The sequence below is a fragment of the Salvelinus namaycush genome, chromosome 25 (assembly GCF_016432855.1).
Source record: "Salvelinus namaycush isolate Seneca chromosome 25, SaNama_1.0, whole genome shotgun sequence".
Lineage (NCBI taxonomy): Eukaryota > Metazoa > Chordata > Actinopteri > Salmoniformes > Salmonidae > Salvelinus > Salvelinus namaycush.
Window position 1 is genome coordinate 23,829,177 of NC_052331.1, and position 26,319 is coordinate 23,855,495.

General features: G+C 43.6%; 1 protein-coding gene across 1 annotated transcript in view; it reads left to right on the plus strand.

Moving 5' to 3' along the window:
• Window positions 1-26,319, plus strand: part of rasal2 (RAS protein activator like 2) — a 109,181-nt gene that overhangs the window by 34,123 nt on the left and 48,739 nt on the right. The window contains exons 2-3 of the mRNA XM_038963971.1: window positions 18,768-18,895; window positions 19,338-19,461. Coding sequence (XP_038819899.1) covers window positions 18,768-18,895; window positions 19,338-19,461 — 252 coding nt within the window. The remainder of the gene's footprint in view (window positions 1-18,767; window positions 18,896-19,337; window positions 19,462-26,319) is intronic.

A 26,319-nucleotide genomic window follows, 5' to 3' on the forward strand; every position in this document is an offset into this window, starting at 1 on the left:
AATCCCCCATCCCCGCAGGAGGACTTTTTGCCTTTTGGTAGGCCGTCATTGCAAATAATAATTTGTTCTTAACGGACTTGCCTAGTTAATTAAAGTTTGAATAAATTAAAAATGTGATACGATATGAAATTCATTAATTCACGAATGGCACCATCTTCCCTATATAGTACACTACTTTTGACTTAAGCCCTATGGGCCCTGGTTGAAAGTAGTACACTATGTAGGGAATGGGCTGCCATTTGGGACGCACACATCATCACACACCTTTGACTTCAGAGGCTCCACCGCTTCCCATACTCCTAGTATGTAGGGTTGACCCTTTTGCATCAGGAAAATAGCTCATCCAAATGTGAGAAACATCACTGACAGCAGCCTATTTAAATATTTAACAATGTCATTGAGTTCTGGAGTGAGCTCACCACAGGAACAGAACTCTATTCTGTGAGAATAAGCCCTATCAGGAAAACATTTCAATTAACATAATATGTACTAGGGATGCCGCGGTATGACATTTTTGATATCTGATATTTTCCTTGCCAAATAAAACGATCCCGATAACCGATATAAATTTATTTTGCGGCCTTTTAATTATTCTTGTACAGTTAAATAGTTGAAACACACACACACACACACACACACACACACACACACACACACACACACACACACACACACACACACACACACACACTGACCAAAAAGTTATTTTGTTGGCATTTACGTATGTCCCCATTACCAGTAAAACATAATCCAAACCTTTTTTCTTTCACTTACTTGATGTGCCGTTTCATTGTTAATTTGTTCAGTCTAAACCAGGATTTCATCATACGTGTCAAGCAGTGAAGTTTCAGCTCTGTCTGTCCGTGGCCTCTCTTCCTCGGTGCGCACTGTCACTGTGTCCGTTTCCATCTTGTCCAGCTGTGTCTGTAACATTTCACATAAACCCTGTTTCTTGTCTGCATCGAAGTAGCGGTCCTTGTACCTAGCATCGAGCATGGTGGCGACACTGTAGAGGCTCAGAGATAATACCTCCGAATCGCTTGTTCACAGCCTCTAGTAGAGTACTTTTCCAAGTTAACCCTACAGTCTTTGTTGACATTTTTGTTGAGCAGGTGTTTCAATGCCATGACAGTGTATCACGTCTGATGCAGGCGCAGTTGAGCTTATTTCTCAAATCAGGGTTTCTAATGGAGCTAGGAGTGTTCATGTTTCAAACATGTTCTCAAATGCCATTGAAATGGCAGCAGCGTATGAGAACCAGCACATTCTTCAGCATGCAATACGGCTTTCGTCAGTACGAAATCCTTGTCTACCCACTGTGCTGTCAGACTCATAATGCTCATGGGGCTGACGTTGCTGGTCCAAAATGTCAATCGTGTAGCTAATAGCAGTGACGCCCATAGCAAATAGCTCATGGATGTGAGTTTCAACAATACTGTGTAACTCCAGTACGGAAACATCTGAAAAATAGAGCCTATTTGGTAGTGTACCGGAGCTCGACCAGACGGTGAAAGCCAACATCGTCCACTACAGAGAATGGTTGATTGTCAATGGCAATGAATTCAATTATCTTGGCGTTAATGGATTTAGTTGACTCACTGAAATGTTCTTACTCTTTCAAATGACTGCTTGACTTGTTGACTTCTCGATCCACACAGCAGACGTTGTGGGCTAGGTTAGGAATGCTGTGTTGCATGTTTAGCTCTATTTTTTCGTGGCGTCATTACGTCATCTACCTACGTTATATAGGTATGCACGTCAGCTTTGACATTGGTTTTGAACATCGGCGTTACACTCGACATCAGGCCGATGCCGATTTTTAGCTAATATCGTCCGATTCCGATATGCTTACCAATATATCGTGCATCCATAATATGTACGTACACTTTTCAATTAACATTAGCGACGGGAATGTCACAAGCCAAGAGAGCGTTCAGTTGACATTATTGCTCCGCAGCTCAAAAGTACCGTAAATGTCAGAAGCCGCTAGCCAGGAGGCTAAGCATTGCAAACTATATTTAGGCCTACACTCTTGTCTTGAATAGTGGAACAATTCACAAGCATGTGCAGACAATTAAAGGATTTATTTTCTCGTCCGTACACTCATTATATTTGATCTTCAAGGCAAAAGCAGAGTTACTGCTAATTGATCATTTCTTCATCATGTAACGTTAGCCTATCAAAAATGACCTATTATCCTTCTAATACAAATAGAAGTACAGTAGGCCTACCTTAAAACATAACAAACCATGCTTATCTTTCATCAATATCATGCACATCATTAGACTGTGGTAAATGCAAATTGTGTCTGAAAACGTGGGTATAATTCACATGGGAGTTGAGATGTTAAGCTGTTTTATATGGAATCCCATTCCCACCACCCAAAAATAAAATACATATAAACCCAGCAAAAAAAGAAACGTCCCTTTTTCAAGACCCTGTCTTTCAAAGATAATTAATAAATATCCAAATAACTTCACAGATCTTCATTGTAAAGGGTTTAAACACCGTTTCCCATGCTTGTTCAATGAACCATAAACAATTAATGAACATGCACTTGTGGAACAGTCGTTAAGACACTAACAGCTTACAGACGGTAGGCAATTAAGGTCACAGTTATGAAAACTTAGGACCCTAAAGAGGCTTTTCTGCGGACTCTGAAAAACACCAAAAGAAAGATGCCCACGGTCCTTGCTCATCTGCGTGAACGTGCCTTACACGGAACCCAAACTAGCTGGGCGCATGCGCCATAGTGCATAAATGTATTTTGTCCCCACACACCAAACGCGATCATGACACGCAGGTTAAAATATCAAAACAAACTCTGAACCAATTACATTAATTTGGGGACAGGTTGAAAAGCATTAAACATTTATGGCAATTTAGCTAGCTAGCTTGCACTTGTTAGCTAATTTGTCCTATTTAGCTAGCTTGCTGTTGCTAGCTAATTTGTCCTGGGATATAAACATTGAGTTGTTATTTTACCTGAAATAAAACACATAAAATGGTCAACCGAATCGTTTCTAGTCATCTCTCCTCCTTCTAGGCTTTTTCTTCTCTTGACTTTATATTGCGATTGGCAACTTTCATAAATTAAGTGCATTACCGCCACTGACCTCATTCGTCTTTCAGTCACCCACATGGGTATAACCAATGAGGAGATGGCACATGGGTACCTGCTTCTATAAACCAATGAGGAGATGGGAGAGGCAGGACTTGCAGCGCAATCTGCGTCACAAATAGAACTGAATTCTATTATAGCCCTTGGCAACGCAGACTCTCGTTGGCGCAATAATTGAATAATATAGATTTCTAAATTAATTTGCAACACTCCCACTTGCAGCGTGAGCGGTGTAGTCAGCCTGTCAGGCATGCTGCAAGGAGGCTTGAGGACTGCAGATGTGGCCAGGGCAATAAATTGCAATGTCTGTACTGTGAGACGCCTAAGACAGCGCTACAGGGAGACAGGACAGACAGCTGAACGTCCTCGCAGTGGCAGACCACGTGTAACAACACCTGTACAGGATCGGTACATCCGAACTTCACACCAGCGGGACAGGTACAGGATGGCAACAACAACTGCCCGAGTTACACCAGGAAAGCACAATCCCTCCATCAGTGCTGTCCGCAATAGGCTGAGAGAGGCTGGACTGATGGCTTGTAGGCCTGTTGTAAGGCAGGTCGTCACCAGACATCACCGGCAACAACGTCACCTATGGGCACAAACCCACCATCGCTGGACCAGACAGGACTGACAAAAAGTGCTCTTCGCTGACAAGTCGCGGTTTTGTGTCACCAGGGGTGATAGTTGATTTCGCGTTTATCGTCGAAGGAATGAGCGTTACACCGAGGCCTGTACTCTGGAGCGGGATCGATTTGGAGGTGGAGGGTCCATCATGTTCTGGGGCGGTGTGTCACAGCATCATCGGACTGAGCTTGTTGTCATTGCAGGCAATCTCAACGCTGTGCGTTACAGGGAAGACATCCTCCTCCCTCATGTGGTACCTTTCCTGCAGGCTCATCCTGACATGACCCTCCAGCATGACAATGCCACCAGCCATACTGCTCGTTCTGTGCGTGATTTCCTGCAAGACAGGAATGTCAGTGTTCTGCCATGGCCAGCGAAGAGCCCGGATCTCAATCCCATTGAGCATGTCTGGGACCTGTTGGATCAGAGGGTGAGGGCTGGGCCATTCCCCCTACAAATGTCCGGGAACTTGCAGGTGCCTTGGTGGAAGATTGGGGTAACATCTCACAGCAAGAACTGGCAAATCTGGTGCAGTTCTTGAGGAGGAGATGCACTGCAGTACTTAATGCAGCTGGTGGCCACACCAGATACTGACTGTCACTTTTGATTATGAAGATGAACAGACTGAACCAGGTTTTCCTCTAAGATTTTGCCTGTGCTTTGATCCATTCCGTTTATTTTTTATCCTGAAAAACTCCCCAGTCCTTAACGATTTACAAGCATACCCATATCATGATGCAGCCAACACTTTGCGTAAAAATTTGAAGAGTGGTACTCAGTAATGTATTGGATTTACCCCACACAACTTTTTATCCTGGATACAAAGTGTTAATTGCTTTGCCACATTTTCTGCAGTCACCATTGGCCTCATGGTGAAATCCCTCAGTGGTTTCTTTCCTCTCTGGCAACTGAGTTAGGAAGAATGCATCTGTATCTTTGTGTGTAATTAATAACTTCACTATTCTCAAAGGTATATTCAATGTCTACTTTTTTTATTTTTTACCCATCTACCAATAGGTGCCCTTCATTGCGAGACATTGAAAAAACCTCCCTGTTTTTTGTGGTTGCATCTGTGTTTGAAATTCACTGCTCGACAGAATCATGTTAAACACTATTATTGCAAAGAGTGAGTCCATGCAACTTACAGTATATCACAAAAGTGAGTACACCCCTCACATTTTTGTACATATTTGAGTATATCTTTTCATGTGACAACACTGAAGAAATGGCACTTTGCTACAATGTAAAGTAGTGAGTGTACAGCTTGTATAACAGTGTACATTTGCTGTCCCCTCAAAATAACTCAACACACAGCCATTAATGTCTAAACCGCTGGCAAACAAAAGTGAGTACACCCCTAAGTGAAAATGTCCAAATTGGGCCCAAAGTGTCAATATTTTGTGTGGCCACCATCATTTTCCAGCACTGCCTTAACCCTCTTGGGCATGGAGTTCACCAGAGCTTCACAGGTTGCCACTGGAGTCCTCTTCCACTCCTCCATGACGACATCACGGAGCTGGTGGATGTTAGAGACCTTGCACTCCTCCACCTTCCGTTTGAGGAAGCCCCACAGATGCTCAATAGGGTTTAGGTCTGGAGACATGCTTGGCCAGTCCATCACCTTTACCCTCAGCTTCTTTAGCAAGGCAGTGGTCGTCTTGGAGGTGTGTTTGGGGTCGTTATCATGTTGGAATACTGCCCTGCGGCCCAGTCTCCGAAGGGAGGGGATCATGCTCTGCTTCAGTATGTCACAGTACATGTTGGCATTCATGGTTACCTCAATGAACTGTAGCTCCCCAGTGCCGGCAGCACTCATGCAGCCCCAGACCATGACACTCCCACCACCATGCTTGACTGTAGGCAAGACACACTTGTCTTTGTACTCCTCACCTGGTTGCCGCCACACACGCTTGACACCATCTGAACCAAATAAGTTTATCTTGGTCTCATCAGACCACAGGACATGGTTCCAGTAATCCATGTCCTTAGTCTGCTTGTCTTCAGCAAACTGTTTGCGGGCTTTCTTGTGTATCATCTTTAGAAGAGGCTTCCTTCTGGGACGACAGCCATGCAGACCAATTTGATGCAGTGTACGGCGTATGGTCTGAGCACTGACATGCTGACCCCCCACCCCTTCAACCTCTGCAGCAATGCTGGCAGCATTCATACATCTATGTCCCAAAGACAACCTCTGGATATGACGCTGAGCACGTGCACTCAACTTCTTTGGTCGACCATGGCGAGGCCTGTTGAGTGGAACCTGTCCAGTTAAACCGCTGTATGGTCTTGGCCACCGTGCTGCAGCTCAGTTTCAGGGTTTTGGCAATCTTCTTATAGCCCAGGCCATCTTTATGTAGAGCAACAATTCTTTTTTTCAGATCCTCAGAGAGTTCTTTGCCATGAGGTGCCATGTTGAACTTCCAGTGACCAGTCAGTATGAGGGAGATGACACCAAATTTAACACACCTGCTCCCCATTCACACCTGAGACCTTGTAACACTAACGAGTCACATGACACCGGGGAGGGAAAATTACTAATTGGGCCCAATTTGGACATTTTCACTTAGGGGTGTACTCACTTTTGTTGCCAGCGGTTTAGACATTAATGGCTGTGTGTTGAGTTATTTTGAGGGGACAGCAAATTTACACTGTTATACAAGCTGTACACTCACTACTTTACATTGTAGCAAAGTGCCATTTCTTCAGTGTTGTCACATGAAAAGATATACTCAAATATTTACAAAAATGTGAGGGGTGTACTCACTTTTGTGATATACTGTATGTGACGTGTTAAGCACATTTTTACTTGTGAACTTATTTAGGCTTGCCATAACAAAGGGATTGAATACGTATTGACTCAAGACATTTCTGATTGTAATTCATTTGTAAACATTTCTAAAAACATAATTCCAGTTTGTCATTGTGGGGTATTCTGTGTAGGCCAAATCTCAATTAATACATTTTTAAATTCAGGCTGTAAAACATCAAAATGTGGAAAAAGTCAACGGGTGTGAATACTTTCTGAAGGCACTGTAGGTTATGTTTCTTCATTTGTAGCATTGTGAGGCGATTTCCATCTATCCACTTTGCAGAGATCAACATAGCAGGGCCGCTGGCAAATGTGTGGCGAGCTGGCATTTGCACCAGCACTTTTAATTATTGACACAAAAACATTGAAAAGAGGGACAAAGTACTGTTGTCCCATCTTAGCCCATATTACAGTTGATTTATTACTATTTCATACCCAGAGTTTTACCTGGTTAGGTTAGCCTACCAGATCAGGAGGAACTCTGGGCCCCAGAAAAACAATTCCCCCCCCCCCACCACTCTGGGACCTGTGCTGCCAACTCTGAAATCACACCACAATGTTACAAATGAAAAAACATTTCATATTTGTATAATCTACTATCTCACCATTTTGACTTGTGTAGTTTCACTTCCTTATCTCCAAATTTATACTTGCATATCTAAAACTGTAGATGGGCATATTACCTCTTATTTTGTATTATGGAGGCGGGAATGGGCTTCCAAAGTTTTACGTAGCTCAGTGCAGTTGGCAGCTACTGCGACAATTTCAAGATGTAACAGGCTGTTACTGCAATTTCAAGTAAAAACTCAAAACAAGTCTCAAATATAAGGAAATTGTCTGTACATTTCAGCTGTTTCAAGAACATTGCTCTGCTATGACCACTTATACTGGAGGAGTGTTGAGATCGAGACATTTCTGTCTACACTACCCTGCTCAGTCGGGCAACTGTGGGGTGAATGTTGTGCCTGACCTCGAGGTAATTTCGCAAGTTTACACAAGTTTTTTTCTGTCGAGAATCGATACCTCTCGAACCTCTCAAATGTCCCTTTGCTATCGTCAATGTGAAAATGATGGTCCGCATGGCCCTGTACTAGCATTTATAATACAAAATACTGAAAAACAGACTGGATACAAATTATTTATTTTGAGTGTGACAGATGTTTTTGGACATCTAGAAATGCTTTTTTTTTTACCCATTTCTTCAGATTTTAGAAACAGACTCCTCAAGTCCTCAACTGGCAGCTTTATTAAATAGAACCCGCAAAACACCAGTCTTAATATCAACAGTGAAGAGGCAACTCCGGGATGCTGGCCTTCTAGGCAGAGTTCCTCTGTCCAGTGTCTGTTCTTTTGCCCATCTTAATCTTTTCTTTTTATTGGCCAGTCTGAGATATGGCTTTTTCTTTGCAACTCTGCCTAGAAGGCCAGCATCCCGGAGTTTCCTCTCCACTGTTGATGTTGAAACTGGTGTTTTGCGGGTACTATTTAATGAAGCTGCCAGTTGAGAACTTGTGAGGCATCTGTTTCTCAAACTAGACACTAATGTACTTGTCCTCTTGCTTAGTTGTGCACAGAGGCCTCCCACTCCTCTTTCTATTCTGTTTAGAGCCAGTTTGCACTGTTCTGTGAAGGGAGAGGTACACAGCGTTGTACCAGATCTTCAGTTTCTTGGCAATTTCTCACATGGAATAGTTTTCATTTCTCAGAACGAGAATAGACTGACGAGTTTCAGAAGAAAGTTATTTGTTTCTGGCCATTTTGAGCCTGTAATCGAAACCCACAAATGCTGATGCTCCAGATACTCAACTAGTCTAAAGAATGCCAGTTTTATTGCTTCTTTAATCAGAACAACAGTTTTCAGCAGTGCTAACATAATTGAAAAAGGAATTTCGAATAATCAATTAACCTTTTAAAATGATGAACTTGGATTAGCTAACACAACGTGCCATTGGAACACAGGAGTGATGGTTGCTGATTATGGGCCTATGTAGATATTCCATTAAAAATCAGCTGTTTCCACTCACAATAGTCATTTACAACATTAACCATGTCTACACTGTATTTCTGATCAAATCAAACTTTGTTTGCCACATGCGCCGAATACAACAAGTGTAGACTTTACCGTAAAATGCTTACTTACAAGCCCTTAACCAACAGTGCAGTTCAAGAAGAGGAAAATATTTACCAAGTAGACTAAAATAAAAAGTAATTATAAAAAGTAACACTAACAATAACGAGGCTATATACAGGGGGCACCGGTACCGAGTCAGTGTGCAGGGATACAGGCTCGTTGATGTAATCTGTACATATAGGTGGGGGTGAAGTGACTATGCATAGGTAACAAACAAACAGCGAGTAGCATCAGTGTACAAGGAGGGGTGGTCAATATAAATTGTCCGGTGGCGATTTTTATGAATTGTTAAGTCTAATGGCTTGGGGGTAGATGCTGTTGAGGAGCCAATTGGTCCTAGACTTGGCGCTCGGGTACCGCTTGCTATGCAGAAGCAGAGAAAACAGTCTAGAACTTGGGTGACTGGAGTCTCTGACAATTTAATGGGCTTTCCTCTGACACCGCCTATTATATAAATCCTGGATAGCAGGAAGCTAGGCCCCAGTGATGTACTGGGCCGTTCGCACTACCCTCTGTAGTGCCTTAGGGTCAGATGCCGAGCAGTTGCCATACCAGGCGGTGATGCAACCGTTCAGTATGCTCTCGATGGTGCAGCTGTAGAACCTTTTGAGGATCTGGGGACCCATGCCAAATTTTTTCAGTCTCCTCAGGGGGAAAAGGTTTTGTTGTGCCCTCTTCACGACTGTCTTGGTATGTTTGGACCATGATAGTTCTTTGGTGATGTGGACACCAAGGTACTTGAAACTCTCGAACCACTCCACTACAGCCCCGTCGATGTTAATGGGGGTCTGTTCGGCCCGCCTTTTCCTGTAGTCCACGATCAGCGCCTTTGTCTTGCTCGCATTGCCGGAGAGGTTGTTGTCCTGGCACCACACTGCCAGTTCTCTGACCTCCTCCCTATAGGCCGTCTCATCGTTGTCGGTGATCAGGCCTACCACTGTTGTGTGTCGTCAGCAAACTTAATGATGGTGTTGGAGTCGTGTTTGGCTACGCAATCGTGGGTTAACAGGGAATACAGGGGGGGACTATGTACACACCCTTGTGGAGCCCCAGTGTTAAGGATCAGCGTGGCAGATGTGTTGTTAACTACCCTTACCACCTGGGGGCAGCCCGTCAGGAAGTCCAGGATCCAGTTGCAGAGGGAGGTGTTTAGTCACATAGTCCTTAGCTTAGTGATGAGCTTCGTGGGCACTATGGTGTTGAACGCTGAGCTGTAGTCAATGAACAGCATTCTCACATCGGTGTTCCTTTTGTTCAGGTGAGAACGGGTAGTTTGGAGTGCGATTGCATCATCTGTGGATCTGTTGGGGCGGTATGCGAATTGGAGTGGGTCTAGGGTGTCCAGGGGAATGCTGTTGATGTGAGCCATGACCAGCCTTTCAAAGCACTTCATGGCTACTGACGTGAGTGCCACAGGGCGGTAATCATTTAGGCAGGTTACCTTCACTTCCTTGGGCACAGGGACTATGGTGGTCTGCTTGAAACATGTCAGTATTACAGACTTGATCAGGGAGAGGTTGAAAATGTCAGTGAAGACACTTGAGAGTTGGTCCGCGCATGCTTTGAATACACATCCTGGTAATCCGTCTGGTCTTTGTGAATGTTAACCTGTTTAAAGGTTTTGTTCACATCGGCTACCGAGAGCGTTATCACACAGTCATCCACAACAGCTGGTGCTCTCGTGCATGCTTCAGTGTTGCTTGCCTCGAATCGAACACAAAAGGCATTTTGCTCGTCTGGTAGGCTCGTGTCACTAGGCAGGTCGCGTCTGGGTTTCCCTTTGTAGTCTGTAATAGTTTTCAAGCCCTGCCACATCCGACGAGCGTCAGAGCCGGTGTAGTACGATTCAATCTTAATCCTGTATTGACACTTTGCTTGTTTGATGGTTTGTCTCAGGGCATTGCGGAATTTCTTATAAGCTCCCGGATTAGTCTCCCCCTCCTTGAAAGCTGCAGCTCTAGCCTTTAGCTCGATGCGGATGTTGCCTGTAATCCATGGCTTCTGGTTGGGATATGTACGTACAGTCACTGTGGGGACAACGTCATCGATGCACTTATTGATGAAGCCGATGACTGAGGTGGTGTATTCCTCAATGCCATTGGATGAATCCCAGAACATATTCCAGTCTGTGCTAGCAAAACAGTCCTGTAGTGTAGCATCCGCATCATCTGACCACATCCATATTGAGTGAGTCACTGGTACTTCCTGCTTTAGTTTTTGCTTGTTAGCAGGAATCAGGAGGATAGAATTATGGTCAGATTTGCCAAATGGAGGGTGTGGGAGAGCTTTGTATGCATCTCTGTGTGTGGAGTAAAGGTAGTCTAGGATTTGTTTTATCTCTGGTTGCACGTGACATGCTGGTAAAAATTTGGTAAAACTGATTTAAGTTTGCCTGCATTAAAGTCCCCGGCCACTAGGAGCGACGCTTCTGGCTGAGCATTTTCTTCTTTGATTATGGCCTTATAGAGTTGGTTGAGAGCGGTCTTATTGTCAGCTTCGCTTTGTGGTGGTAAATAGACGGCTACAAATAATACAGATGAGAACTCTCTTGGTAGATAGTGTGGACAGCTTATCATAAGGTACTCTACCTCAGGCGAGCAATACCTTGAAACTCTTCTTTAATATTAGACATCACGCACCAGCTGTTATTGACTAATATTAAAGAAGAGTTTCAAGGTATTGCTCGCCTGAGGTAGAGTACCTTATGATAAGCTGTCCACACTATCTACCAAGAGAGTTCTCATCTGTATTATTTGTAGCCGTCTATTTACCACCACAAAGCGAAGCTGACAATAAGACCGCTCTCAACCAACTCTATAAGGCCATAATCAAAGAAGAAAATGATTGAAGACACAAACTCCCACCCCTCGTCTTACCAGAGGTAGTGTCTCTGTTCTGCCGGTGCATGGAAAATCCTGCCAGCTTTATATTGTCCGTTTCTTTGTTCAGCCACGTCTCGGTGAAACATAAGATGTTACAATTGCACATTAGCAAGGTAAATGGAAGACATTGGGAGTTTGCTCGCTCGCCTCCGGATTCTCAGAAGGTTCCCCGATCTGCGTCCCCATTTCAGGCGTCTTTTCTTCACGCAATAGGCGTGGATCTGGGCCTGTTCCATTGAAAGCAGGATATCCTTCTCGTCGGACTCGTTAACCTTTCTAGCGCAGGCGTTCCGCTAGCAACCCACCTCGACAACATCCGGTGAAATTGCAGAGGCCGAAATTCAAACCACAGAAATATAAATATTTAACATTCATGAAAATACATGTGTAATACATCAAAATAAAGCTTAACTTCTTGTTAATCCAGCCCCTGTCAGATTTAAAAAAGGCTTTACGGCGAAAGCACACCATGCGATTATCTGAGGACAGCGCCCCGCATACAAAACCATGAAAAACATTTTTCAACCAGGCAGGTGCGCCACGAAAGTCAGAAATAGCGATATAATAAATGCCTTACCTTTGAAGATCTTCTGTTGGCACTCCAAAAGGTCCCAGTTACATCACAAATGGTCCTTTTGTTCGATAAAGTCCTTCTTTATATCCATAAAAACTCAGTTTAGCTGGCGCGCTTCAGTCAATAATAATTATTGACTGAAGCGCGAGGTTTCCCTCCTTCAAAATGCAACAAGTCAAACAACGTTTATAATCAAAGAATAGTATGTTCATTACCGGAGAAAAATACCAAAGAGCGCGCTTTCCTCCATGCGCATGGAAACACTACAGCCAAAATGGGAGCCACTTAGAAAAACTACAATTTCTAGCTCATGTTTACAAAAACCAGCCTGAAACTCTTTCTAAAGACTGTTGACATCTAGTGGAAGCCCTAGGAACTGAAATCTGGGAGGTTTTTGCCTTATAATAAAAGTGACAGCCATTGAAAACAGTGGTAGGCTGAAAACATTTTTGGGGGGAGGGTTTGTCCTTGGGGTTTCGCCTGCCATATCAGTTCTGTTATACTCACAGACATTATTTTAACAGTTTTAGAAACTTTATAGTGTTTTCTATCCAAAACTACCAATTATATGCATATCTTAGCTTCTGGGCCTGAGTAACAGGGAGTTTACTTTGGGCACGCTTTTCATCCGGATGTCAAAATACTGCCCCCTAGCCCAAGAGAGGTTAAGGAAAAAGTTTCTTCCAGTCCGCGGTGAGTAATCGCTTTTCTGATGTCCAGATGTTATTTTCGGTCATAAGAGACGGCAGCATTATGTACACAATAAGTTAAAAAATAAGTTACGCCAAAACATTTACAAAATTGCACAATTGGTTGGGAGAATGTAAAACGTCATCCATATTCTTCAGCGTCATTTCTTTGATATATTAATGGACAAAAAAATTGCTTTTCTTTCAAAGACAAAGACATTTCTAAGTGACCCAAAACGGCACTATTGCAAAGTAATAGATGATTAGCACTGGGTTCTACTTATCTATGAGTGACTGTGGTGGATTTGTGGCAAGAACAAAGGCCACAAAGCTCAGTCTTGAATCACTTGTGTCCCCTAAAAGGAAATTATTTGCATGAAGCTAGTAGATATTCTCGCCTTGTGTTAACCAGGCTGCTGTCTGCTGTAACCTGAGCCGTAGAGATAAAGCATGATTGATATTTAGGGCCCTATCCTATTCTTTTTGGGGGAAAGCAGCAGGTTAAAGGGTGTGTCCCAAATGCCACCCTATTCCCTATATAGTCCACTACTTTTGACCAGAGGGAATAGGGTGCCATTTAAGAGCCCTCGTTTGTATAGTGTTTTCCTACCCCCTTCAGGGAGCAGCTGCTCTGAGGGAGATAGAACACCTTACTGTGATTCCGGATAGCCCTCCATACTAAGAAAGTGTAACAAAACCCCCTGAGTCACCTCCTCTCTGTGGTCCCACATGGTTTACAGCTGGAATGTCACACAATTCGATAAAGACAGAGCTCCAATCACGCTCCAAATCAGTTAATTGCAGTAATTTCCTTCTTTTGACAGTCAGGCTCAGCCCCTAAATCACCAGCTGCCAATTAAGGTTGCTAATTTGCGATGCTGTTGAATAGTTAGCTGTTGTCAGCTGGGACACACAGGCCTCTGTTTCAGCCTAGGTAGTTAAGGAGAAGGGGTGGCAGGTAGCCTAGTGGTTAGAGTGTTGGGCCAGTAACCAAAAGGTTGCATGATCGAATCCCTGAGCTGACAAGGTAAAATTCTGTCGTTCTGTCCCCGAACAAGGCAGTTAACCCACTGTTCCTAGGCCATCATTGTACATCAGAATTTGTTCTTAACAGACTTGCCTAGTTACATAAAGATTAAAAAATATATTTAAAAAATACACCTATTGTTATTAGTGTTGGGCGATATCCCGATTTTCATACCATCATACTGTTTCTGTCCCATACTGGGGTATACGGTATTACCGCATATGTGCTAACAAGGGGCGCACAAAAAAACATTGGCAACAGGGATCTTGATCCAGGAGGGGATTGAATGTATCTGCTGTAACCAAGAAGCTTGATCTTGACATCTAGCCACTTCGTTAACAAGTTACCAAGCCAAATGCATATCTGGAGCCCTGAGCTGGATATAATTCATGACACATCTTAGATTTCCTATAGCTATACTTAACTTCAATGGCATAGCACGCACCCCCGCACAATTATAATATATATATATATTTTTTAAATGGTATTGAAAGTCATATTGTCTGTATTTTGAAATAACCCTGTATACGATATAAACGGTATATCGCCAAAGCCGAATTGTTATATCCCAATTTTGATGTGGTGAGTTTTTTTTCAGTAGTGACAGAGAGTGTACAGTTCAGTATGTCAGTTTCAGTATCACACCCCTCTCTGTCTGTGTCTGGTTTGTCTTTTACCTCAGTTCTGTCCCCCTTTTCCTTTCCCCCCCCACCTGTTGGCCAGGGTTTCTGGATAAAGGATGTCAGGCTATTGTCATTGGAGGAGCTGCTTGTATTTACGGGTTACCATGGTGACCTGGCTAGTGCTTACGAACAGGTATAGGTTGTTCTATGTGTCTGTGTAGGGCTTGAGGTAAAGACTTGTTGCCGGACACAAAACATCCTCTGTTGTGCTATGCAGCAGGGGCTCTGGGTGTGTACGCAACTGGCAAACACAGGGGGAATTAAGTGAGGGAAATTGATTACCCAAAGTTGTAGTCTTAAATGTAGTTTTATGTGCCATGTTATAATTGTTATGTTATTCAGAGTGGTGATTCATCCTTGAGATAAAGGACGTTGTTTTATTGACATCTTTGAACAAGTGGTAAGTTTCCCCCCTCAGAAAGAAAAGAACACTGCGTGAGCATTGTGGTAATTAGGCAGCATATTCACATCACCACCGTATTTATGATTGCCAAACAGCTGCTACTTCGCTGTTTTTGAATCACAACAGTAAGCAAATTCAATAGGCTTATAGTCTACTTCTGCTAAGATCAAAACCGAAAGGACTTTATTTTCTTTGAGGAACCATATTTACCCTTGAGCTTTTCTCTAGTTTTGAGCCTGGAAGTAGAAGTTGAAGATCCTATATACATATATTTGTAATGACGACTGCATTACAATAGACGTGTGTGTTTTAGGAGGAGGACCTATTCTATATTGGCAGTGATTAGCAACCAAAGCATGCCCCTGAAACCCCATCCAGAACAGGTGGCAGAACCTCACCCTGGCTCCCAGACATTCCAGACAGGCTTCTGGAGGGTTGGATTTTTCCCTGGCCATGTGGAACGGGCCTGGTCAGGGCCTGCTGCTGGACATATCTGCCTGGCTGATGCCTGACCAGAGTATTCATAGATGCCAGAAGTGCCAGTTGCCTTAGTTCCAGTCACATATTTCATTCTCTTTCTGTCTTTCACACCTGTATAGTAGACACACGGGCACTTCGTTTCTCTCACTGTAGCTGCTATTTGTGTGCTTTGCTTTGACCCCTGCCGGGTCACAAACTGGCAAAGTTCTTTAGCTTCCAGCTGGCAAGACTTCACTGCTAATTGTTTTTAGACCCATATGCCACAAAACAAGCATACGACCGTGTGGGGGCTCAACTCCAGGACACCCACACAGTGACAGCCTCATTACTCAATAACCTAAAGGATTCCCTCCCTGTGAGCTGTGGAGCTGTTCTGATTCATTATCCCCATGTCTTTTTTCTCCTGACTCTCTCACAGCCCAAGCAGCAATCTCAGCTTTGTGTGGTAGCAGAGTGCTGCATCATGCCAAATGTGATTCACACAGACTGAGGCATGCTCACCATGGCTCATATTATTTGGCACCAAGCGCCTCAAGCTTTGGAGCCCCCTACTGTGGCTGGTGTGTCCACCCCCCCCCCCCCCCCACACACACACACACACACACACACACACACACACACACACACACACACACACACACACACACACACAATCAGGGGCTTTGACCTTTAATGCTTTTCAGTGCTCTAACAACTGTAGCTGTCAAAGTGCCCGAGACAGATATAGGACCTTAAGCCCTCTGTCTGTTTGTTCCAGGGGGAATGTTAAGTGAGGGGGACATAGTGTTTCCTGTCCTGTCATTGAATAAACTGCTTTGTTGCACCCGACAAAAGTGCAAGGTCCGAATCACCTCATAAAACCCCAAATGCTTTAAAGCCTTCTTGCCTTGTTCCTGCACACAGATTAGACTAGTCCTGGACTAAAAAGCATGCTGTGGAGATTCTTCATTGAATTTGCTTTTTAGTCCAGAACTAGGTTTAGTGCCTAATCTGTATTTGTCTGTGAAAGCGGTCCTTTTCATTTAATTGAAATCTTTTTTTGCTAGCCTACAGTTTGACTGGTGTTGTTCACATTGACATTGCTTAATTCATGCATATTTCTTGGGTATTCTACAGCTATATGAGTGCAAATGAAAGCTCATCAAATTAGACCTGTTTGAGTTGTCTCTGAAGGACCTGCCCTGCCTCTTTTCAAAGACCTCAGCCCTGAGAATGGGATGATGACGGTTAGATAGCAAATGTTCTTAAACCAACCAGACAAACAAGCTTCTGCAGCTGAGCATGGAGGAGTTATGTAAGGGGAATAGCCAGTGGCGTACCCTCCCTGAGACCAGATGTACTTGTATAAGCAGCCTTCTGACTAGCCTAAATGTCTCATCTTCCTTCGTTTTTTTTTGTTGCACAGATTTGAAGTAATCTGTTCAGTTGGAGGTATACACATCGTTCCTGTTCCTCTTCAATAAACACTGTTGGTAATTAGTTAGTGATAAGTGTATGGGTTTCTGTGGACGTGGTAGTTGGGATTTCTCAGAAACACAGACAAACTCCAATTCGATTTTTACACCTACTTCGGAGAGTCCATTTTGTGGCCTTGAATTCCCCTGAGAAATGTGGCAATTTCACATGGTAGCTAGCTACATTTGAACAGTAGCAGGTGTGAGAAGTTTCCGTTCTCTTGGGTGTTTAGGCAGTGAAGCTTTGTGGTTTATTTTTCACATGCATCCAGAAATATATCTGTTAACTCTGCACCTACATCTCTGTGTAGTCTACATTCCACAGTACAGTGCTATCATAGGATGGGAAAAAGTTATATTCTTCTCAGCATTGAAGATTAATGATAGACTTTCCAGTGATGACACTCAAGCTTAGTTGATTCTCTTTTTCAAAAGAACTTTAAGTCCCTGTATTTCAGTGTCGGAAATGATGAGTAATAAATTGCACCGGATTATTTTGTTCCCGTCGTCTGTAATCTTTGTATGGGAAATTGGAGGGATTCAGAAGGAGCTGAGCTGTTCACTCACTCCACCCCAGTCAATTAGCCAACTGGCACACAGTTTCTTACTGGAGCTCAGCTACCCATATGTTGTACATAAACAATGAATACATTGATTGTGAAACAGCATAGGGTGCCATTTGGGACCCCGATCATTGACTGACTTGCTTTCGGCATAGTAAATAAACCTCTGGGAATAGTGCCTCCTTTGGACTCAACCTTGTTAGTCCATGGAGATTGATTGAGCCTGAAGGGCACCTATAGCACTTTCTACTAATGCTCAGTGACATGTGGGCATGACCTATGCAATCTGCTTTCTTCCTAACTACTCTGTACCAATGCACCACCCAGATATCCATTTTTAATCACCTATCCGATCTGCTTTCTTCCTAACTACTCTGTACCAATGCACCCCCCCACCCCGCAAAGGCACCCTATTCCCTATATAGTTCACCATGGGCCCTAGTTAAAAGTAGTGCACTATATAGGGAATAGTGTGCCATTTGGGACGGAAGCATCTCACCAGTAGGAAAAGGTCACATCCTACACCAGACATCCTGGAGGAGCAGTGAGGCAGTTTAATGGACACAAGGCAGTGCACTTTGTAATGTCACATACTTTTATATAATTATTTTGCAAGATTAGGTAGGCTATCAAGCTTGGTTTCAAGTATGATGATTATTTATTGGGCAAGGGAATTCAATGCCACATACATCACTGGTGTTTGTTTGTTTTTTAAAAGCAATATTTGTTATGTGATTAGTTACAGTAGGCTATGTTTTATGACAAGGTAAGGGATTCACCTTCCCCAGTTTTGCATGTCAGTGGATAATGTAGTTGTTTTTAATCATATTTTCTCCCCCTTTTATTCTAATTCAATATGTACAAACTATATCTGATGTAATTGAAGATATTTTCAATAACATGCAGTGGAGTGAAAATCCATTGTTTGGTGCTTAGCAGAGGACAACTCTGCCCTCTACAGACGAGCTGTGTTGACGTCACCTTATTTTCTCTGGGCTCAACAGAGTTGATGTTAATTCATTTTCCTACCTAAAGCTGATTCCTCTCTGTGTCAGTGGGATCAACAATACAGCTGTGTCTCGTGAGGATCTATTTTTGGTTAGGCAGCTGACTTTTATCAGTCATAATGAGGCATAAGCAAAAAGCAGTTCACTTCCCTATGGCTTCCTATCATTGCATACGAAAGGTGGTGTATAAAGTTTCAAGAGTTAAGAGAAATGTTCAATATAAACTGTTCCTTGTTTAACACATTTTCCTAATTTACCGTGGGATCTTCTGTCCTGCTTCGTTCTTCTGAAGTGTCACTCTTGTCCCCTCTGTGCAGATGTGAAGGGACCACCCACACACCGCTTTTCCTGCGGCCAGTCACCCTACTCCGAGACCAGTATGTGGGAGAGGAAGTACTGCATCCTGACTGATAGCCAGCTCATCCTGCTCAACAAGGAGGAAGAGGTGAGTGAAGTTCCTCCTAATACTACCCCAACGCACGGAACGCACGCACACACTTTGAGGGACAATGGAAGGTGTGCATTGTAGGGTGCTCCACCTTGCATCTCTAAAAATCAATCCCGGCTTCTGTGTGTGCAGAAAAAAATATAAATTAAAGATCAGACCTAAATGTCCTATATTTCCCAGGCTGATAATGTTCCTAAGCTACTGTGAAAACTATTACGGTTTCAGTATAAACACTACAGAAAAACATTATTTGCTGATGATGCCCTATTAATAGGGTCAGTGCTATTCGGAATCATTGGAATGCCCCTACCCATAACCCTAACCCTTACCTTAGCTATTTTAAATTTCCACTTCAATGGAGTAGGGATGTCCCAAGGATCCCGGATAGCACGGACCCTACTAACTGTGCCTCCTGTCTCCCCCTCTGTGCGATTCTCAGATGACAGGTGAGGTGGTTGATGGTCCTACAGAGTCATCGAAGGGCAGGAGCCTGCGTAGGACAGTCAGTGTCCCTTCAGATGGACAGTTCCCTGAGTTCCAGGCAGAGGGCGCCTCCATGCTAGGTAAGACACACCACAGACTAGAAAGGAGAGGAGCCTCTGCAGTTACCAATCTGTTACACAATGCACTGACTAATGGGACAGGGAAACGTTGGATGTCTCCCACATGGCACCGTATTCTCTATTTACTGCACTACTGGGCACTGGTCAAAAGTAGTTCACTAAATAGTTAGTGCCATTCGGGCTCCCGAGTGGCGCAGCATCTCAGTGCAAGAGATAGTCCTTGGTTCGAATCCAAACTGTATCACATCTGGCTGTGATTGGGAGCCCCATAGGGAGGCGCACAATTGGCCCAGCGTCGTCCGGGTTTGGCCGGGTAGGCCGTCGTTGTAAATAAGAATTTGTTCTTAACTGACTTGACTGGTTAAATAGAAAAATATCTGCATCCCAATGTTTTATTTAAGGGATTCATTTTCTGTTAGCATTAATGAGAGGATATGCTGCACAGAGTAAGTTCATTATGAACTCAGCAAAAAAATAAACGTCCCTTTTTCAGGACCCTGTCTTTCAAAGATAATTCGTAAAAATCGAAATAACTTCACAGATCTTCATTGTAAAGGGTTTAAACACTGTTTCCCATGCTTGTTCAATGAACCATAAACAATTAATGAACATGCACCTGTGGAACCATCGTTAACACTAACAGCTTACAGACGGTAGGCAATTAAGGTCACAGTTATGAAAACTTAGGACCCTAAAGAGGCTTTTCTACTGACTCTGAAAAACACCAAATGAAAGATGCCCACGGTCCCTGCTCATCTGCGTGAATGTGCCTTAGGCATGCTGCAAGGAGGCATGAGGACTGCAGATGTGGCCAGGGCAATAAATTGCAATGTCCGTACTGTGAGACGCCTAAGACAGCGCTACAGGGAGACAGGATGGACAGCTGATCGTCCTCACAGTGGCAGACCACGTGTAACAACACCTGCACAGGATCGGTACATCCGAACATCACACCTGCGGGACAGGTACAGGATGGCAACAACAACTGTACGAGTTACACCAGGAACGCACAATCCCTCCATCAGTGCTCAGACTGTCCGCAATAGGCTGAGAGAGGCTGGACTGAGGGCTTGTAGTCCTGTTGTAAGGCAGGTCCTCACCAGACATCACCGGCAACAACGTCGGCTATGGGCACAAACCCACCATCGCTGGACCAGACAGGACTGGCAAAAGATGCTCTTCACTGACGAATCGCGGATTCGCGTTTATCGTTGAAGGAAAGAGCGTTACACCGAGGCCTGTACTATGGAGCGGGATCGATTTGGAGGTGGAGGGTCCTTCATGGTCTGTGGGCAGTGTGTCACAGCATCATCGGACTGAGCTTGTTGTCATTGCAGGCAATCTCAACGCTGTGCGTTACAGGGAAGACATCCTCCTCCCTCATGTGGTACCCTTCCTGCAGGCTCATCCTGACATGACCCTCCAGCATGACAATGCCACCAGCCATACTGCTCGTTCTGTGTGTGATATCCTGCAAGACAGGAATGTCAGTGTTCTGCCATGGCCAGCGAAGAGCCCGGATCTCAATCCCATTGAGCACGTCTGGGACCTGTTGGATTGGAGGGTGAGGGCTGGGTCTTTCCCCCTAGAAATGTCTGGGAACTTGCAGGTGCCTTGGTGGAAGAGTGAGGTAACATCTCACAGCAAGAACTGGCAAATCTGGTGCAGTCAATGAGGAGGAGATGCACTGCAGTACTTAATGCAGCTGTTGGCCACACCAGATACTGACTGTTATTTTTGATTTTGACCCCCCCTTTGTTCAGGGACACATTATTCAATTTCTGTTAGTAACATGTCTGTGTAACTTGTTCAGTTTATGTCTCAGTTGTTGAATCTTATGTTCATACAAATATTTACACATGTTCAGTTTGCTGAAAGTAAACGCAGTTGAGTGAGAGTACGTTTCTTTTTTTAGTTTAGATGGAAGCCTTCCGCCTTGATATAAATAAATGTTATTTTTTTATTTTACCTTTTATTTAACTAGGCAAGTCAATTAGAACAAATTCTTATTTTCAATGAAGGCCTAGGAACAGTGGGTTAACTGCCTTGTTCAGGGGCAGAACGACAGCTTTTTACCTTGTCAGCTCGGGGATTCGATCTTGCAACCTTTCGGTTTACTAGTCCAACGCTCTAACCACTAGGCTACCTGCCGCCCCACTGCATACATAGATGATATGTATGCAGTTAGCAGTATTCTCTTATGTTTGAGGACTTCTTATAGGTTTTTAAATGCATACAGACTCATCTGAACATTACTAACTGGTGCAACAATAATTCCACTTGGCTCAGGACCATAGAGAAACGTTTAAATTCCTGATATGGGTGATGGTGATTTGATCTCCATCTACGTATCCCTCTTTGAGTTCGTAATACACACTCTGCGACAAAGGAGTAGTCTGCAAGTATGAAGAACAATAGCACAGGCATCGGTGGGGTGGGGTGAATTAAAAAGAACTGCTAGCAGCGTCCGTTACATAACCACGGCAGAGCTTTTTAGAAAATATGACATAGCTGCAGTAGGGAGTGTTATTATCAACTGAAATAACTTAATTCTCTGATGATGAGTCTGTGGACTGCTGCTGCCCTCTTCCAGCCTGGTGTGTGAGAAACTGCTATAAGCTCCCAAAGGGAACAAAATGACAAGTTATTAGCATAGGGTAACCTTGCAGTAATAACAGAATGGACTGACAACTATGTTAAATGTCTTGTATCGGTTTTCCTGAGGGTTTCATTTCATTTATGCCGGTTTGTGGAGATGCTCTACTGCTGGCGTCCGTAGGACGGGAGATGTTCTGTGGTGTAGGTGTCTTAGAGAATGTATAGACGGAGACAAAGCACCCAGTGTCTAACCTCTATCCATCCATCTGACATGGTCTGAGTAGCATGACTGACCCCAGTGCCTTGACGTGGGCTTTTCCCAGCCAGGGCATTCACTGAGGGAATCTGCGGGGGTGCAGCTGCTGGCTGGAGGGGTGCGGGGCTGGGTTGGGCTGGGGGTCAGTGGGAATAGGGAAGGGGTCATTGGGCTGGTTGTATTGTGACAGCAGCTGATGGGTAGAGGTATGAGGACGGACATGGGTTGCCTCCCAAATGGCACACTATCCCCTATATAGTGCACTTTGACCAGAGCCCTGGTCAAAAGTATTCAGTATATAAAGGAATAGGGTGCCATTTGAGACACCGGCCCTGTAACTGTGGGAGTTAGTCATTCTCATGACCCTCTTAATGTTCTCTGTCCTGCCCTAAAATGTGGGAGAGAGGGTTATTTATATGTTAATCTATAGTCTGCTTTGACAAAAGTGCTCCCAATGCTAGGTTTCAGGCCAATGCTGAGATTCTATGGGCATTCAACAATCATTTTGATTGACATGTAAAGCAAACAAAAAAGAGAGGAGGAAACTTTGAGATTAATGGAAAGTCTTCCTCCTTAGATATTGTCCATTATTTCACTTTGTTTACAAAGTATGGTGTTGAGAGAGATAAACGTAATAGAGCTTTATATAATATAAAAGTATATGGAGACCCCTTCAAATGAGTGGATTCAGCTATAATTTTTTTCCATTGCTGACACGTGTATAAAATCGAGCACACAGCCATGCAATCGGCATAGAAAAACATTGGCTGTAGAATGGCCTGAAGAGCTCAGTGACTTTCAATGTGACACTGTCATAGGATACCACCTTTCCAACAAGTCAGTCTGTCAAATTTCAGCCCTGCTACAGATGTTTCAGTAAACTTTAAGTGCTGTTATTGTGAAGTGGAAACGTATAGGAGCAACAACGGCTCAGCCGCGAAGTGGTAGGCCACAAAACGGGAGCGCCGAGTGCTGAAGCACATAGCACGTAAAATTCACTGTCCTCAGTTGCAGCACTCACTACCGAGTTCCAAACTGCCTCTGGAAGCAACTTCAGCACAACAACTATTCGTCGGGAGCTTCATGAAATGGGTTTCCATGGCCGAGCAGCCGCACACAAGCCTAAGATCACCATGTGCAATGCCAAGCATCGGCTGGAGTGGTGTAAACCTCGCTGCCATTGGACTCTGAAGCAGTGGAAATGCATTCTCTGGAGTGATGAATCACGCTTCACCATCTGGCAGTTCGATGGTTGAATCTGGTTTTGGCGGATGCCAGGAGAACGCTACCTGCCCGAATGCATAGTGCCAACTGTAAAGTTTGGTGGAGGAGGAATAATGGTCTGGGCGGTTTTTCATGGTTCGGGCTAGGCCCCTTAGTTTCAGTGAAGGGAAATCTTAACTATACAACATACAATGACATTCCAGACGATTCTGTGCTTCCAACTTTGTGGCAGCAGTTTGGGTAAGGACCTTTCCTGTTTCAACATGACAATGCCCCCGTAAACAAAGCAAGGTCCGTACAGAAATGGTTTGTCAAGATCGATTTGGAAGAACTTGACTGGCCTGCACAGAGTCCTGACCTTAACCCCATTGAACACATTTAGGTTGAATTGGAATGCTGACTGCAAGCCAGGCCTAATTGCCCACCATCAGCGCCCGACCTCACTAATGCTCTTCTGGCTAAATGGAAGCAAGTCTCCACAGTAATGTTCCAACATCTAGTTGAAAGCCTTCCCAGAAGAGTGCAGGCTGTTATAGCAGCAAAGGGAGGATCAACTCCATATTAATGCCCATGATTTTGGAATGAGTTGTTCGACATGCAGGTGTCCAAATACCTTTGGTCGTGTAGTATACGGTGCATTCAGAAAATATTCAAACCCCCTTTTCACATTTTGTTACGTTACAGGCTCACAGGTCCTCAACTGGCAGCTTCATGAAATAGTACCCGCAAAACACCAGTCTCAATGTCAACAGTGAAGAGGTGACTCCGGGAGTTGCAAAGAAAAAGCCGTATCTCAGACTGGCCAATAAAAAGAAAATATTAAGATGTGCAAAAGAACACAGACACTGACAGAGGAACTCTGCCTAGAAGGCCAGCATCCCGGAGTCGCCTCTTCACTGTTGATGTTGAAACTGGTGTTTTGCGGGTACTATTTCATGAAGCTGCCAGTTGAGAACTTGAGGCGTCTGTTTCTCAAACTAGACACTAATGTACTTGTCCTCTTGCTCAGTTGTGCATACTCAACTAGTCTAAAGGCCAGTTTTTTTGTTGCTTTAATCACCACAACAGTTTTCAGCTGTGCTAACATAATTGCAAAAGGGTTTTCTAATGATCAATTAGCCTTTTAAAATGATGAACTTGGATTAGCTAACACAACGTGCCACTGGAACACAGGAGTGATGGTTGCTGATAATGGGCCTCTGTACATATTCCATAAAAACAGTACTCATTTACAACATTAACAGTGTCTACACTGCGTTTCTGATCAATTTGATGTTATTTTAATGGACAAAATAATTGCTTTTCTTTCAAAAACAAGGACATTTCTAAGTGACCCCAAACTTTTGAACGGTAGTGTATGTAGTGAACAAAAATATAAATGGAACAATTTCTACGATTTTACTGAGTTACAGTTCATATAAGGAAATCATTCAATTGGAATAAATTCATTAGGCCCTAATCTCTGGATTTCACATGACTGGGAATACAGATATGAATTTGTTAATCACAAAAAATGTAGGAGCATGGCTTTGAAAACCTGTTTTCACCACGACAAATCTCCTTCAGGCTGTTGATTGTGACCTGTGGAATGTTTTCCCACTCTTCAATGGCTGTTCGAAGTTGCTGGATATTTGCGGGTACTGGAACACGCTGTCGTACACCTCGATCCAGAGCATCCCAAACATCCTCAATGGCTGACATGTCTGGTGAATATGCAGGCCATGGACGAACTGGGACATTTTCATCTACCAAGAATTGTGTACAGATCCTTGCGACATGGGGCTGTGCATTATCATACTGAAACATGAGGTGATGGCGGCAGATCAATGGCATAACAATGGGCCTCTTGTCACTGTATCTCTGTGCATTCAAATTGCCATGATAAAATGCAATTTTTGTTGTCTGTAGCTTATGCCTGCCCATACCATTACCCCACCACCATCATGGGGCCCTCTGTTCACAACATTGACATCAGAAAACATCTCGCCCACACAAAACAATACATATGGTTTGCGGTTGTGTGGCCGGTTGATTCTACTGCCAAATTCTCTAAAACGACGTTGGAGACTGCTTGTGGTATGGAAATGTTCCCTACAACTTTAGACATCTGTGGCATTGTGTTGTGACAAAATTACACATTTTAGTGTGGCCTTTTTAATGTCCCCAGCACAAGGTGCACCTGTGTAAAGATCATGCTGTTTAATCAGCTTCTTGACATGCCACACCTTTCAGGTGGATGGATTATCTTGGCAAAGGAGAAATGCTAACTAAGAGGGATATTAACAAATTTGTGTACAAAATGGGAGAGAAGTAAGTTTTTTGTGTGTATGTAATATTTCTGGGGTCATTTTCTTCAGCTCATGGAACATGGGACCAACAATTTAATGTGTTTTATATGTAATATATACAGTTCCTTCGGAAAGTATTCAGACCCCTTGACTTTTTCCACATTTTATGTTACAGCCTTATTCTAAAATTGATTAAATCGTTTTTTTACCTCGTCAATCTACACACAAAACCCCATAATGACAGAGCAAAAACAGCTTTTTAGAAATGTTTCCTAATTTATAAAAAATAAAAAATGAAATATTACATTTATTTAAGTATTACAGCATTGATTATTCTTGGGTAAGACGCTTGGCACACCTGTATTTGGGGAGTTTCTCCCATTCTGCTCTGCAGATCTTCTTAAGCTCTGTCACTTTGAATGGGGAGTGTTGCTGCACAGCTATTTTCAGGTCTCTGCAGACATGTTCGATCAGGTTCAAGTCCAGGTTCTG